The 14,860-nt window shown below is 46.7% G+C and overlaps 1 protein-coding gene across 1 annotated transcript in view; it reads right to left on the reverse strand.

The window, feature by feature from the left end:
- Window positions 1–14,860, reverse strand: part of CSMD1 (CUB and Sushi multiple domains 1) — a 1,327,842-nt gene that overhangs the window by 186,598 nt on the left and 1,126,384 nt on the right. The window contains exon 23 of the mRNA XM_074353379.1: window positions 13,299–13,455. Within this exon, the coding sequence (XP_074209480.1) occupies window positions 13,299–13,455 (157 nt within the window). The remainder of the gene's footprint in view (window positions 1–13,298; window positions 13,456–14,860) is intronic.

A 14,860-nucleotide genomic window follows, 5' to 3' on the forward strand; every position in this document is an offset into this window, starting at 1 on the left:
GGACAATGTGAGGAAAAACAGAGGTCATTTTGATCATCTGGTTGCAAACATAAATTTGGAACAACTTGCCCTCTTACCTACAACATTCATTCGTTAATTAAATCACTCTGTTGACATGTGTTCCTGAAGTGCCTACTGTGCGTCAGATGACCTGCTAGGTGCTGAAGATTAAAAAAAAAAAGAATTCACCTCAGTCTCGGCCCTCCAGGAGCTCACGTCCGCACAGGATGGGAGAGGGCCCCACAGCCAACCTGTGCATCTCAGAGGGACACCGTTCACGGACCAGACTCGCACCCTCCTCGAGCCCTTAGCACCTGGCTCATCTCAGTGCAGGCACAGCCCCGCCTCCAGGGCTCGGCTCCAGCGGAAGCACTGCCACGGCCTCGGCGAGCACTTCAGCAGAACGGAGGACGAGCACGGCCGCCTGGGTGCGGGCGGGACAGCGGGCGAGCTGGAGTCTCCCATCCTCCTTGGGGGTTCTGTGGAAGGAGGAGGCCAGTACAGGCAGCCCATTCACAGGCAGCCACCAGCACTACATATGGCTGCTTCTAAATGAGCCACCTGTGCTCTCCAGGGAGGCTGGGCCCGCGGACAAGACGTCACGCTCGGTGGTGGATGCTTCCTTCCGTTTCACACACACATACACGGACGTGCGAATCCCACTTATACAAAGGGATGCCCAGAGCTCAACAAAATGAGTCGGGCCAGCATACATCACACTTAATCACATAGGGCCCAATTCAATTACCGTCAGAGCACAGCGCAAGACAGTGGCAGCTTCTTCTCTTTCCTTTATGCCGCATAATTGAAGAAGTAACTTCCTGACCCCATGTTGCAGAGATTTTTAAAAGAAACAGTCAAAGATTTATGAGAACGCTTTGAGCTCGTCCTAATCACACTCTATCAATACAAGGGATTACCAACAAGACTTGGATTTGTTGCTGCCATTGTTATTCATATGTTGTTACTTTTATTACTCTACAACAAATAAATGCAAAGCAATGGTAAAACCACACGGCAGAATGTTGCACCTCGAGCCACGCAGGGAGGTCAGCAATTCCTGAGAGGTGACAGCCAGGACCAGACCGCGCTGGCCTCTCACAGCATCAGGCGGTGAGGGCTGGTCCTCGCTGGCCACAGCGCATCCTCTCAAAGAATTTCCGTGGGAGGGGCTGCCATCCACCAGCCCCACTGAGATTGGAGGCGTCCGGCACGCTCACCCAGCTTGCTCCTGGGACGTTGGTAACGCGAGCCGCCCAACTTCAGAACCCACTCTGGAGCAGGCCCAGCCCCAGGCTGAAAGAGAATGCTCACCGGTCCAAGCTCCTGCACGGGTCTGGGATGTTTCACACCCACTACACATCACGGAGAGTCAGCAGCAAAGCCCAGAAGTAAAGCCAAGCCAGCCGAGTACGCAGCCAAAGAGGCCTGAACAGAACGGAGACCATGCACGCACTCGCTTCCCAAGCCGGCACGCTCTTACCTCCCCGCTCATCGCAGACGCCCCCCTACCCTGCACCCCCCACCCCCGACACCTGCAGATGATCTCTGACTCCCCCCACCCACACCTGCAGATGATCGATCTCTGACCCCGTCTTTCTGTTGCTCCCAACCACTCACCGAGGTCTTGCAAAACCTCCCTCGCACCCTCGCAAATGTATCCACTCTCTTCTGACCTTAACTTGCTGGAGCATGTCTCCCTCACCTCGTGCCTAGAGCTCCCTGGTTGTCTGAGAGCTGTCCTGGGAGGATGGCCTACAAGACCCAGGAAGCGCTCCTCTGGGCAGCACCGTGTCCGGTCCTGGCGCCCACCACTCCCCGGCGTCCAGGCAGATGGCTTGATTGTGCCTCCATGCTGCTCACCCTCCAAACCACGCCCGCCCTTGAGGGTCAGTTTGGAGCACTCCAGCTGCTCCTCCTGAGCCTCTCTTCCCCCCTGGACTGGCTATGAATCCTATAGTCATTATGTCAGAATTAGATTACACGACATCCAGTAAGCAAATTCTAACTTCATTTGCGTCTGCAGTCTATGAGTCTACGTTACATATTGGAGCAAGATTACAATCCTGCTACTAAATGCCAAGGGCTGTCAAGACCCCATCACTCAGAAATAAAGCCTACTTCCCTCCCAGTGCAAACCTCCCTGCCCCCGTCTCCAGCTCACTCAGTAAGTCACCAGGTCCAGAAGCGCCAGTGCCGCCCTCGCGCCCCTCACCCTGGAGGCTCACCCACCCAGCTGTCAAGGGCGTTAAAGGGTAAACTTTCTCAGAATCATCGTAGGAAAACTCCCACATCCCTTTCAACAGTCAAACTACCCTTTGATTCTTTTTCATAGAATTTCAGAACTAGAGTGTCCAAAAACAACTAATTTGCAAAAGAAAAATCTGGTCTGTGACGTGGCGATCTCCGCGTGTTCTCACAGCCGCTCAGCGGAGTCAAGTGTACCATCCCCGAGTCTTTGCAAATTCAAACCGAATGTTCCAGAGGCCTTAATGCATTTTCACATCCCCCAGCCTAACTGCCCAGCACTGGCATTTAACAGACATAACTGTTGTCATGTCAGAGCTGTCCGGAAAGTTTACTCAGCACAGCAAAAACAACAAAGCCTCTCTGATGATGAGGAAGAAATCCGAACAGCCTTCAAATGTCCTCGTGTCAGACTTCATGAAGTGGAGAAAAACAGTGATTTTGAATGTGAATAGATTCATGCCTTTTATCCTGCTACAGCATCATTAAGAATGCCACAACACATGCAAGAAAAATCAGAATCAGACATAAAGTGGCCTGTGATCTGTCACCCAGCACGTCCTTTTTGACAAGACACGTTAAGTCTCTGAGATTCCTATTTTCCCAACAATGACCCTTTGCAAAAACAATGTAACTATGAATTTGACTAACACAGTAATTATTGCTTTTTATTTCCCCTAAAAATGAATGGAAAAAATTCTGTCATCACTCTTCCCATAAAAACATTAGATTTTACAGCATTTGGTGATGTCATCTGTCAGCTGTCATTTTATTTCACACTCAAGTCATATGCTTTTAGTTCAATCCTGTAATTAAATCATTTATGTCACTCCTCTCTGTGTCCTTTTGTCTTTCTCAAAGAACTGGTGACCAACAATGTATTTAATTCTGGGAGAACAGATAGCAGTGTATCAACTATCAAATCGTCACAAAATGTAAGGGATCATGAATTACAAAATAAAATCCACAAAACTAAGCCTCATGGAAAATTATGCAAAGCTATGGAGAAGCTGCTCCCAGCCCCTCTGGCACGTGACAGCTCCCACGGGGTTCAGAGGACCTCGGTGTGGGCCACCAGGGTGACCCAAGATCCTAACTAGGCAATTCTCACATGGACACACGAGTGAACCATGTCCCAGTTTCACTGGAATTTTAAAGAGAACACTGTGAATGCTTACATGTTCGTCTTTGGGGAGCTATATGTGGTTCGAAGGGAGCAAGAGAGTAAAACATCCGGTTAGAAGGCCAGAGACCCGGACTATCTGCCCGTCTGCACCTCTCCTCTGCCTCCGACACTGAGCACATCAATGAGGCGTCGCCTGTGTCATCTTCTCCTCTTAAATGGTCATGATAATAATGCGCCTTTTCCTCCCTCTGAGACACGGACGGAGACGCGTGCCCCGGGTTTACAGCAGCCTCGCCGCGGGGCCAGCAGAGGCAGGGGTGCCTCAGCCTCAGGGTGAAGCCAAGACTTACCCTCAAGTCTCCCTTCTCAAAAACGCCACCAAGTTTGGCCCCAAGTATTCTCTTAATCACGTTTTACAGGAATTAAACATTTATCTTCATGTTTATCTAAAAGTGCACCCATAACTATGAAAGCTCCTACCGCAAACCGTGAACTGCATGCCTGGACCGGGCTCAGGGGACTGGCTCTTTATACGGCGCTCCCTGGGATGTCTTCCCTCGTTATACAGTGCCCAGCCTGCTTTACATAAATAGAGCTATTTCCCGGGACTTTCTAGTGGTCTGTCTCTCTTCTCTCTCTCTATTGTGTCTGAATTACCTGGGCTGCCTTTTCCATTGTGGTATTTCTACTGAAAGCCATTCAGTTTTGAAAAGTGTATCACACACAATGTGACGCTATAGAGGTTCTTTTCTTGTAAGAGAAGAGCAAAAATGCCATTTTCAGAATTCTTACAAGAAGGTGTCAGCTTATAAAAAAAGGTATGGAGATGGCCTGATACTTTGACGGGAGAGGTTCCCGTTGATGCAGTCACGTGAGTGCGTAGTCGCATCACTGCCATCGCCGTTTTCTCTTTATAACACTACCCTTTTCATAGCACAGTAAATTCTGAGTATACAGTTTAACTTCACTTAATGTGCACACTTAAAAATTTTTTCAGTTTAAAGCATATTAAAAATTAGCTTTATTTTCCTTCACAGGTGAGAGATGCTATGTTGTACTTGATAAGAATTCATGGGGGGAGCGTTTTATTGACAACCCCCAAACTAAAATAAATCTAACCTAGGGATACTAAAGTTAGAAGTGCCCGAGTCATCCTTCCTGGGAACAGGTGACTTCACAAAATAACTGCCTATTACTTTGTAACACCTTTATAAAATTACCTACTAGCCAATTGTGGAAAGCCAAGTAACACTAACCATGTTTTCCTGAACTTAAGAACAATTTCTTGGTCCACGAACCTTTATTTACAAACTGCTCACCCACACTCCTGCGTCACGTGAAGAGACCCCAAAGCAGCCAGGTACGTTTGCCACAATTTTAATCTTCAGGAAAATGAAATAAACCTGTTGTGTGGAACCACGTGCAAGGTGGTTGTCTCCTGACCCCCTTTCACACTTCCTCCTGACCTGCAGCACAACGGTGGAAAGGCGTGAGGACTTCCGCTGACCCAAGCACTGCTCTGGCGTGATTTTTCAGAACACAACTGCACCAGAAAGACTGGGCATGTGATAAGCGCTGCTCTTTGACCAATACGATTGTACTTGAAAGACGCAAGGCTTACACATACTACAACCAAGAAAGTTTGAGAAATGTGTGACTGTCTTTGTTATTTATAAAACTGGATTTAAGAACTTGCATTTAGAACTGCCCCTCAGCTTGAGAAGAATTTCCAAACTCTTGCGGCAATCAATGTATGACTAAAACATTATGCTGTACAGCAGAAATGGATACAACACTGTAAGCTGACTGTACTTAAATTAAAAAATCAGTTGTGAAAAGAACACATCACTGTGCACTTAAATCTCATTCCTTGCCGGGGAGGCAGTGGTGTGAGAAGAACCATCAGCAACAGGCCGATCGCAGCACACACACAGAAGCATGTACGTGAGGCGATGATGGTGTTAAGCAAACGTGAGTGTGGCAAGCGTTCTGCAATTAACACGTGTACGAAGTCATCATGTTGCACACCTATTATATGCCAACTACATCTCAGTAAAGCTGTAAAAAACCCAAAGAAATAGGGTGACTCCCGACGGAACTGGGTGGGGATGGGCAGGAGGAGGGACGCCCCAAATTGCATCAGTCTGTTTAGGACGCCAACCCTTCCCCAGGGAGTCAGCTCCTGTTATAAACCCGTGATCTCAAGCACTTCACATTCCCGCTTCGGACTCCCCTGTTCTTTATCAGGGCCGAGGCATGTTTCCAGTGACTGGCTGCTCACCCGTCTGTGCACGCCTCGCGCCTGCCGCAATTCTGACTCGCTGTGGAGCGCAAAGGTGGCGGTGCTTAGTGCTTCATTACTGGCCTTGAGAGCGTGTTCACACCCAGGGCCGCGCTCTCATTTGTAACAGCACGTGGATGCTGGGGTCACTTCAATTCTATCAGCATGTTAATGAGATCGAGATGACAGCCGTGTATGTCGTGGCTCTGGGCTCCTGTTTTCTCCTGCACAGAATATGCTGCAGATTGTTCGGAATCAGGGCCGGTGCCAAATCACCCACCTCGGCCTCATCAACTTCAGAAAACAGAGTGAACGAGGGCGAGGGGCCAAGGGGCGCGGGCAGAGGGGCCGTCCGGGCGCCTTTTCCCAGGTCCCCGTCGCAGGGGGACTCTCAGGCTTTTCTCTAGGGTTCTTCAACAGATAACTCAGGGTCGGGGGCAGGGAGCAATTTTAGGGGCTGAAAATGGAAATTAACCAGCCACAAGAGACCGGCCGTGGGGGAGGACAGGAACCACCACGAACGCCCCTGCTTCCCTGTCTCCAAACTGAACACTGTCACCTGCAAGTTAGCCTGTCCAGGGGCGGGGTGGGTCTCACTTCCAGGCTGTGTGGTCCGCTCCTGCCCAGAGCCGCCCGGGGCAGTCGTGGGGCTGGGCTCTGAGGGCGCTGACTTTCTTGAATAAGGACGTTTTTCTCCCTTCTTTTTAAAAAATAATAGTCACAAAGGGGCCACGTAGACCACCAGTAGCAGCTCTGTCCTGCTGGTCTGCCTGCTCACCTCCAGCCTCTTCATGTTTCTTGGAAAGGTTCTTCCTTGTCTGCCCCACAAGCCTCTTTTCCTCCAGCGTTTTGGAGAAGTCCCTGACATGGACTCCCTGCGCTACAGTCTATGTTGTAAAACTTTGAAACAAAAAAAAATGAGGCTTGCAACAGCCAGCGGGGTGAGCTGCCCCAGGAGAGCCGGCAGGCTGCATCTTAAAGGACGGCTTTGTAGGATCAGACGCCTGTTTCTCTGCCACAGACCGACTCATCACCTGGAGGGCTCCTGTGGCTCATACACAACATCAGGATGTCAAGCCCCTAATTTAAAATGATAAATGGAGTCAGTCCATGTACCAGAACCCCTACGTTGACACAAAGAAATCACTCTGTTTCTACTGGGAGAGCCACGCTGACACCCCAGTTACACCAAGAACACTGTCTGGTACCCACGGAATCAGAGCCAGGGAGACGGGTTACATGAAGCCAGAAGACCTAAAGGGAGGTCGGCCGAGTTAATTCACCTCCACGATAGCACTGGCTTCCCAGTGGGACGGGAGTCCCGCATCTACTGCTCGGGCCTCTTTGCCAAACACACCTTGGATGGCACCAAAACTTCCATTTTTAAGGTCTGTCTATCTGTTCTTCCGTGACTCCTGACTAACCCCCCACCACCCTCCCAAGTGATCCCTGTTTCTACTTTTCTTTTTCAAGGCAGATGGCGTATTCAACCCAACTACTCCATACATGTAAGTAAAAGTGACTACGTATTTCTTCTCTGCCCCGTTACGTGTTACTGCAAAAGTCGCAAGTGTTTTTTCTCCTTTATTCTCTGCGCATTTGTGGGTGACAAGGGCACAGATCCATTGGGATTGTCATCATCCTCGAAGAAACGGCATTTACACCATCGTCTGTTTATCATCTTCTCAGCTCCAGACCTCCATGTAATTTCTTTCCTCCAACACGGCTTGTGGCTCTGCCTTCACATCGACCAGCACTGAGACCAGCCTTCAAGGCTTCCACAATCAGGTCCCCACAGCTCATTTCCTTTTCCTTTTTTCTCCTCATCATGCACTTTCTGTTCTATCTGGACGTTCATACTTGTTACCTCACGAGCTCAAAGATCATAGTCAATGCTCCACGTCTTTACTCAAACCTTCCCCTCCCTTGATGCGGCCACTGTGGAAAACAGTATGGAGATTCCTCAAGAGACTAGGAATAGACTTACCGTATGACCCAGGAATACTGCTCCTGGGCATATATCCAGAAGGAACCCTACTTCAAAAAGACTCCTGCACCCCAATGTTCATAGCAGCGCTATTTACAATAGCCAAGACACGGAAAGAGCCTAAATGTCCATTGACAGACGACTGGATAAAGAAGATGTGGTATATTTATACAATGGAATACTATTCAACCATAAAAATGACAACATAATGCTATTTGCAGCAACATGGATGTCCCTGGAGAATGTCATGCTATGTGAAGTAAGCCAGAAAGAGAAAGAAAAATACCATATGAGATTGCTCATACATGGAATCTAAAAAAAAAAAAAAAAGAAGAAGAAGACAATTGAACTTAAATATAAAACAGAAACAGACTCATAAACATAGAATACAAACTTGTGGTTGCCAGGGGGGGAGAGGGGTGGGAAGGGACAGACTGGGAGCTCAAAATTTGCAGATACAGAATAGATAAGCAAAATTATACTGTCTAGCACAGGGAACTATATACAAGATCTTGTGGTAGCTCACAGCAAAAAAAAATGTGACAATGAATATATACGTGTTCATGTGTAACTGAAAAATTGTGCTCTACGCTGGAAATTGACACAACATTGTAAACTGACTATAACTCAATAAAATAAAATTTTAAAAAATTGTTGCTTAAAAAAAAACAAACACCCCCCCCCCCAAAACCTGTCCCCTCCCATGCAAATCTAGGTCATCCCAATTAACTATCACTTAATAAGAGACTACGCAGGTGATACAATGTTGATCAAGTTAAGAGTCCTCCTCTTGAGAATCTCACACTCTGTTGGTGAAAACAAAAGATGCAGAGACAAGATGTAAGGGGTATGGAGGGTTCAGAGGAAGCAAGTGGTTCTGCTCCAGGAAGCTGGACAGCAGAGCAACCTTCCACGTAGTCAATAGCGTTTAAATGCAATCTTGAGGAATGTGGCAAAGGGCATCTAGCTGGAGGAAAAGAAAATTCTGGGGGCTTCTAGGATTATTCTGGCTTTCAATGATCTCTCATTTCTCTGGAAAATCGTATTTGCCATCATCATAAATAAATACATAAAATGCATCCTATATATTACAGATAGATTTCTAAATCTTAGGCTGCACGAATCACACATTATCATCAAGGAGTTGTAGTCTACTGGAGGAAGACCTAAGAACTCATGTAAAGATGAAATGTATTCAGGGCAAATAGAACAATGTGTTGATGGTCAAATTTAACAGAAGATGAACTACATTATGGGTCAAACATACTGGTCGATGAAAACTGGAGCCATGAACCGGCTCCTACAACACCACCTGCTGACCCATCCCGTAGCTGAGAACGTGGTGCCAGAGTCACACTTCTACTGACCAGAGTTTCCCAAGGGCTACACGTGACAATCCTGAGGCATTTACCTGTGACCAGGAACCATGCCCCCCACCTCTGTTTCCATACAGCGCTAATCATCAGTACACCAGTAATACATGCAAAGTCGGAAAGCAGACCCACCAGGACGGTCCAGAGGGGCCTGTCCAAAACGCGGTTCTTCACTGCCCACCTGGAGAGCAAGAACTGAGGCTGAACTGTGACTGACAGTTGTCTGCTCCTCTCTACCCAACCAAGTAAGAGCGACCCAGAGAGCCCTGTGGGGCACTGCTTCTGAGGAGCAACTGCTCTGGGAACATTCTTGTGGAACTCTAAGAGAGTCAACATATTTTTTTTAAGAATTCTGAAGATAACAGGAAATTTTCCTTTAATTTCTAGAACTCTTTTTCTGCAAAAAAATTTGCTGAAATATTTAGAAGACAGAGCAATCCATTGTCAATATGATGTTTTCTGATATTTGAAGAGCTTTACAATCACTGGGAGGAAACAAACAAACAAAACGTCTCTGTTAAATATGGTGAAAGCCTCATTGCCTGAGACGGCCCTGTGGGACCGGTGCTCTGTGGAGCACAGCTTGGCTGACAGTGACCCAGCCTAAGGTCCTTATATTACAGATCAGACATCTGTGCAAGAGCCATTACAGAGCGGGATAACGTGTGAACACCCACTGCCCCAGTCTGAAAAAGCCTGTGGGTTATGCTTAAACGTGATATCATTACAGAATCAGAAGACGACCATCTGTTATGAAAACATACGAATCTGTAACAAAAAGCAGTGGTTTTGTAACAGAGGTAAATGCTTTCAGTTGTACGTTGCTCTGACCTGTTACTCAGAAACCAACAGTCACTTAGTGAACGTCTACTAATATATTTGCTCCTTCTTGTTCCAAAGACGCCTGGCTTTTCTTCCTTGGCAGTGCTTCTACACATATAAGCATCAATCAGTGTGGAACTCATCAAAGTGGGATCATCTAAAATATCCTAAAGTAAGTTCATCGACAGTTCTGGCCTTTATTTAGAAGACGTGGATTTGGGTCCCAGCTGAAACACTCTGGATGTGAAAGCTTCAGCAAACCACTTAAAGATCTGGGGGCTCAGTTCCTAATTTACAAAGAAGATGAAAAGGCACTATTCACCAAGACTCAGAACTGCCAAGAGGGAAAAGTTAGAAAGTCCTGGAGAGGACGCTCTGGTTTACGCATATATGGTTTGTACCTATTTGAAAAGTGTCAGGATGTTTGTTAAGCTATACATTTACTCTCTGTTGACAGTTTCTAATCCACTTGTGTGTAGGTAAATTATGGATTTGAAATATTTAAATATGAATGTTTTCCTAAGTAATGCAACTAACCAACAAGAGGCAGTTACAAAAGTCTTTTGAAAATAATTGAAAGTGTCTTTAAACAATCTTAAGCTTTAATAATTTGCACAAAACATTTTATAATCATTTGTTGTTTCCAAACCATCTTGTAGAGATGAAGATTTGGTTCAGGTATTTGATCACACTGTGGGAGTCTGGGATTTCATAAACTTAACTGCTTAGTGTTTAAACCTAAGAATTTAATGTGAAGTTAATAATACTTTGATTGTAGCCATCAGCACCAACGAGTCTGTACTACAAATTTCTTTCCCATCTGGCAGGGTGTTGCAGCTCCAGGACAACCTTACAGACGAGACTTGGACCCAGGGAGCGACTGTGTGGTTGTAGGTTGAGGCAAAGAGGGAAAACAGCAGAGAAGACAATCACTGCTGTCAAACCGATGATACTAAGAGCGAACTAAACTCCAGGCACCCCCGATACTTCTCTCTCCTATTTTCACAAAGCTTACGCTCTATGTAAAAAAAAAAACACGAAGTCCATCTAACTGGAAAGTACCCACACACAGATCCACAGCTTCAAGCTCCCCAACGTGACGCAGAGCAATGGAGCAGCAGCAGGGGCCCTCCGGGTCTGGAGGGGGCGGGGACACACGGCCACCACCGCAGCAGCGGTGTGCGGCGGGGCCGGAACAGCACGTGGAAGCAGCTCCTCCAGCTGAGGGGTGGCTGGCCCGACACATGTGAAGCCCACAGCCTCTGGCTTCAGTTCAGCCACACGCTTTCAGAGCAGGTGGACCTTCCTAACTGCCATTTGGAAAATCAGGGGGGAAGGCAGGATTCTGGTAACAGCTCAGTCACCCCACCTCAGTGACACATCCAGTGACTGTAGATGCTGCTGGGCAGATTTGCTTCCGGATGTCTCTGCACAACCATGCGAGCGCAGGACCAAGAGCTCACAAAGCAAGGATGGCCCTCCTTGGAACAGAGGGAAGACAGGAGGCAGCCACCAGGGCTGAGAGAGCGACGAGGTGCAGCACGGGGTGTAACATGACATCCCTTCTTTGAAGCAGCTGCCAAGCTCAGGAAGCCGGCACTTGGGCGGCCCTGGGATGAGGCCAAGGGAAGAGAGAGAAAAGCTCCCAGGCCAAGGTTCTCAGCTCTCTGCTGACAAACCATCGCAAGACGCAGGCTTTGTCAGACAAGCCAAAGCAACAGGAGTGGGAGGAACAGCCAGGTGTGCACGGGACTCCCCTCGGTTCTAGTAAAGTTACCCAGAGGGCTTTCAAACGGCTTTCCTTCTCAAGTATCCGTGTTCCTCCAAGACTGCAAGAGTAGGGTAAGAGCTAGGAATTGGGGTTGACATATCCAGGCAATAAAACAGAGAAATGGTGGACATACGATGGAGAACCCGTAGGAGAAGGGGGAGAAAAACGAGGTCACGACGGTTTACACGTCCACAGGCAGAGCCAACTGGCTGTACAAGAACTCTCTGAAACTTTTTTGAGAGTGAAATTCGGAAAAGCAGAATTCTAGTACATAAAAAAGTATAATTATAAATTTATTTTATAATGTATCTGCTACTCGTTTATCTGCATACAATGTAATTAATGTGCTCTCTATTTCTGGAGGTTTTTTAAACGATTATTCGCATGAAAGTGAAACACTGGTTTCTTTTTCATTTCTGAGCTAATACAATTCTACTTTCGCCCAAAGTCTTACGATTCTCTAACTGCAGGTTCATCTACCAAGGGGGTTTGAGGCACGTGCTCTTCCTTGAGGGCACCTGGGTTAGCTCTGCGTCCGGGGTAAGTACTATCTTTTTCACGCCTTCCTCTGCTTATCTGTCAGAGAAAGGAATCAGTCTTGATAGTCACTAACACATTTTCATGCTCAAAAATCCAAAATTTTTAATTTCCCATGTCATGGTATTTGGTGTCATAAATATTTTTAATCATCAGACTGGTGAGGGATTGGACTGTCTTCTACATTTTAAGCATTTTAGTTAATTGGTTACTAAATTTTAATTAGTTACCCATACCAAGTAACGGAAGTAAATTTTTTGCTTTATTTTTCTGGAACTAAAAATGTTAAAATGACAGTTACCACACTGCCAACTTCTCTTTGTGAAAGCACAATCTCGTCTCCTCCTTTATTTCACCCTTTGTCTTCCCCATGTTTATCATTTTAAAAAACAGGAATTTTCCATATCGGGCTGTTTTAATAGGGGAAAACTGTGAGCTGCAGATCAAATCCTGGCTCCACCAACTCATACACCTGGTATCCTGGACACATACTCCAATTCCCTGTGTTTAATTTTCTCATTAGGAAATTCGTTGTGTTACGAAGCGCTTACTTTGTAGGTTTGATGTACATATACACACACATACATACACATGTATGTATACACATATTCATGCATCTGTATCTGTATGTATAAATGAATCTGTATTCCATAATGTGCTGGATCTAATACATGTACAGACAGATAGATGTAATAGAAAAGAATTGACGTGTGGTAGGCATTCAGACTATCACCATCAACCACATCAAACATTCATCCCAAATCTTTCATATGTATATATATAAATTTTTGTCAATGTGCACTGTATCACAGTTATATCACAGTATTTTTCACAGTAATTTGAAGCCTAAAAGCTCTTAAATGTCACGATATTTACTTTTCAGGTACAGACATATCATTACAAAAGTATTAAGACTACTAACTAGATTAATTTCAAAGTATCACTTCAGGTAATGGGCCTAAATTTACTGTCTGCTCAATGGTGCACAGAATTAAACAGCAATCCGAAACACAGTGAGGGGCCAGGAAAAAAAGTCGGTATTTAAAATGTATCATATCAGCAAAGTAACAGATGTACCCTGAGAAAATCAGAAGTCAAAGGAAGCGAAGAAGCCGCACGGCGCCCGCTAGCATGTGAAGCCGCGGGGCACTTACTAGTGTAGGCGAGCTGAAAGCCCTGGTCGGTGTCCGAGCCGTTGGAGTTGAATTCCAGCCACAGGTGGTTGGAGGTGCTGTTCAGGGCCAGCCCCAGCAGCTCGCTCCTGGTGAAGGCTCCCAGGGGGCGTGACGAGCTGTCTTTCCCATCGTAGACCTGAGGACGAGTCACAGCCTGAGTCCGCACTTCTGTTGTCACGTGAGCAATTTTAACAAGAAACTCAAAGTTTCAAAGATACGATTTTATACAGTACTTAAAAAATCACACAGTTTACAGAAAGCTGAGTGGATGGCACTGCTAAACAATGTTTGTAAAGTTTTAAAGTTGATAATTAACATTAAAGACAAAAGATTCCATTTGTGTCCAGACCACTTCACACGTGTCACTTTGAGAGTCCTTTCTGTGTTCAGTGGCAAATGTCTCCTCTTCTACGTGAAGGTGTTACAAGACAAGATGCTCAAACCTCGTCACCTTTTCTGGTCTCTGACCCGAGGGGACCTTAGTTTTGAGTGAGTTGTAAAAAAGGAATCTCGCTGTGTGTCGGTGCCAGAGGGCTGTGTCATCTCGCTCTGAGACACCTGGCGCTCGTGCAGCCCGAGCAGGTACCCTAAGCGCTTCCAGGGCCAGCAGACAGGGCTCAGTTCTAGGGGGCGTTATGTGAGGAGGGAGGGGTTCACTGCTGCCCTCTAGTCTGACCGAGGGGGTCCGCGCTGGGGAGGAGGACTCCCAATCACTGATCCCGGGCTGGGGGGGATGCATCAGTCTTAGGGCGTGGGCATGGGGGGTGCCCCACAGGACAGTTTCCTAAAGCCGGAATAAACAGTGTGTGCATCCTGGTAGACTCGGCGTGGAGGTGCCGCACAGCCCTGGTAACCGGTCAAGACTAGGACGCTTGGTGGGAGCGGCTAACCCATAGGCCTCTGAACCACTTCACTCGTTCCCAGCAAGGAACCGCTGGTGTGGAACAGGGCTTTGTAGAAGAAAGAATGAAAACGTATTACATCATATTGCAGAACATTCAGTTTTTCTCAATTAAAAAAAAAAACTTAACTAAGTAAAGGTTATCAGAGCCTCAGTCCTCAGCTCCCCGTGTGTTTACAGCCCTTGCTCCTTTCCTCCCCGCACAGGCTAATTCTGCCTTTCCTTGTCCTGTCTCTCTTCTCAAGCATGCGTAAACCACACACTCTGCTTGGCAGACACACACGAACTCACACACTTCTCAAGGGAAGGGACACGTTTAGAAGAATTAATTTTAGGGGTCACTGCCTGATTCCATTTAATTAAACACACGTATGCCCTATACCCGCTCACTGAAGCTGGCAACAGGCTAGTGCTGGAAAAATCATGGTTCGGCTTAACGTAGATTTCGCTCAACATAGTGAGGCTCTGACTCCCAGATTACAAGGAGTTTTAAATCCAGAGGATTCTGGCTCAAAAATTAAGTGTCCAGGCCTCTCCGGTAAGGACTTAGGTCACCCCACAAGCTGTGTAATTCTCCATGACTCATAGAAACCCATGGAGATGAGGGGCATTAAAGCCAAACACACACACACAGGCTGCT

The sequence above is a fragment of the Camelus bactrianus genome, chromosome 26, assembly GCF_048773025.1.
Source record: "Camelus bactrianus isolate YW-2024 breed Bactrian camel chromosome 26, ASM4877302v1, whole genome shotgun sequence".
Taxonomy (NCBI): Eukaryota; Metazoa; Chordata; class Mammalia; order Artiodactyla; family Camelidae; genus Camelus; species Camelus bactrianus.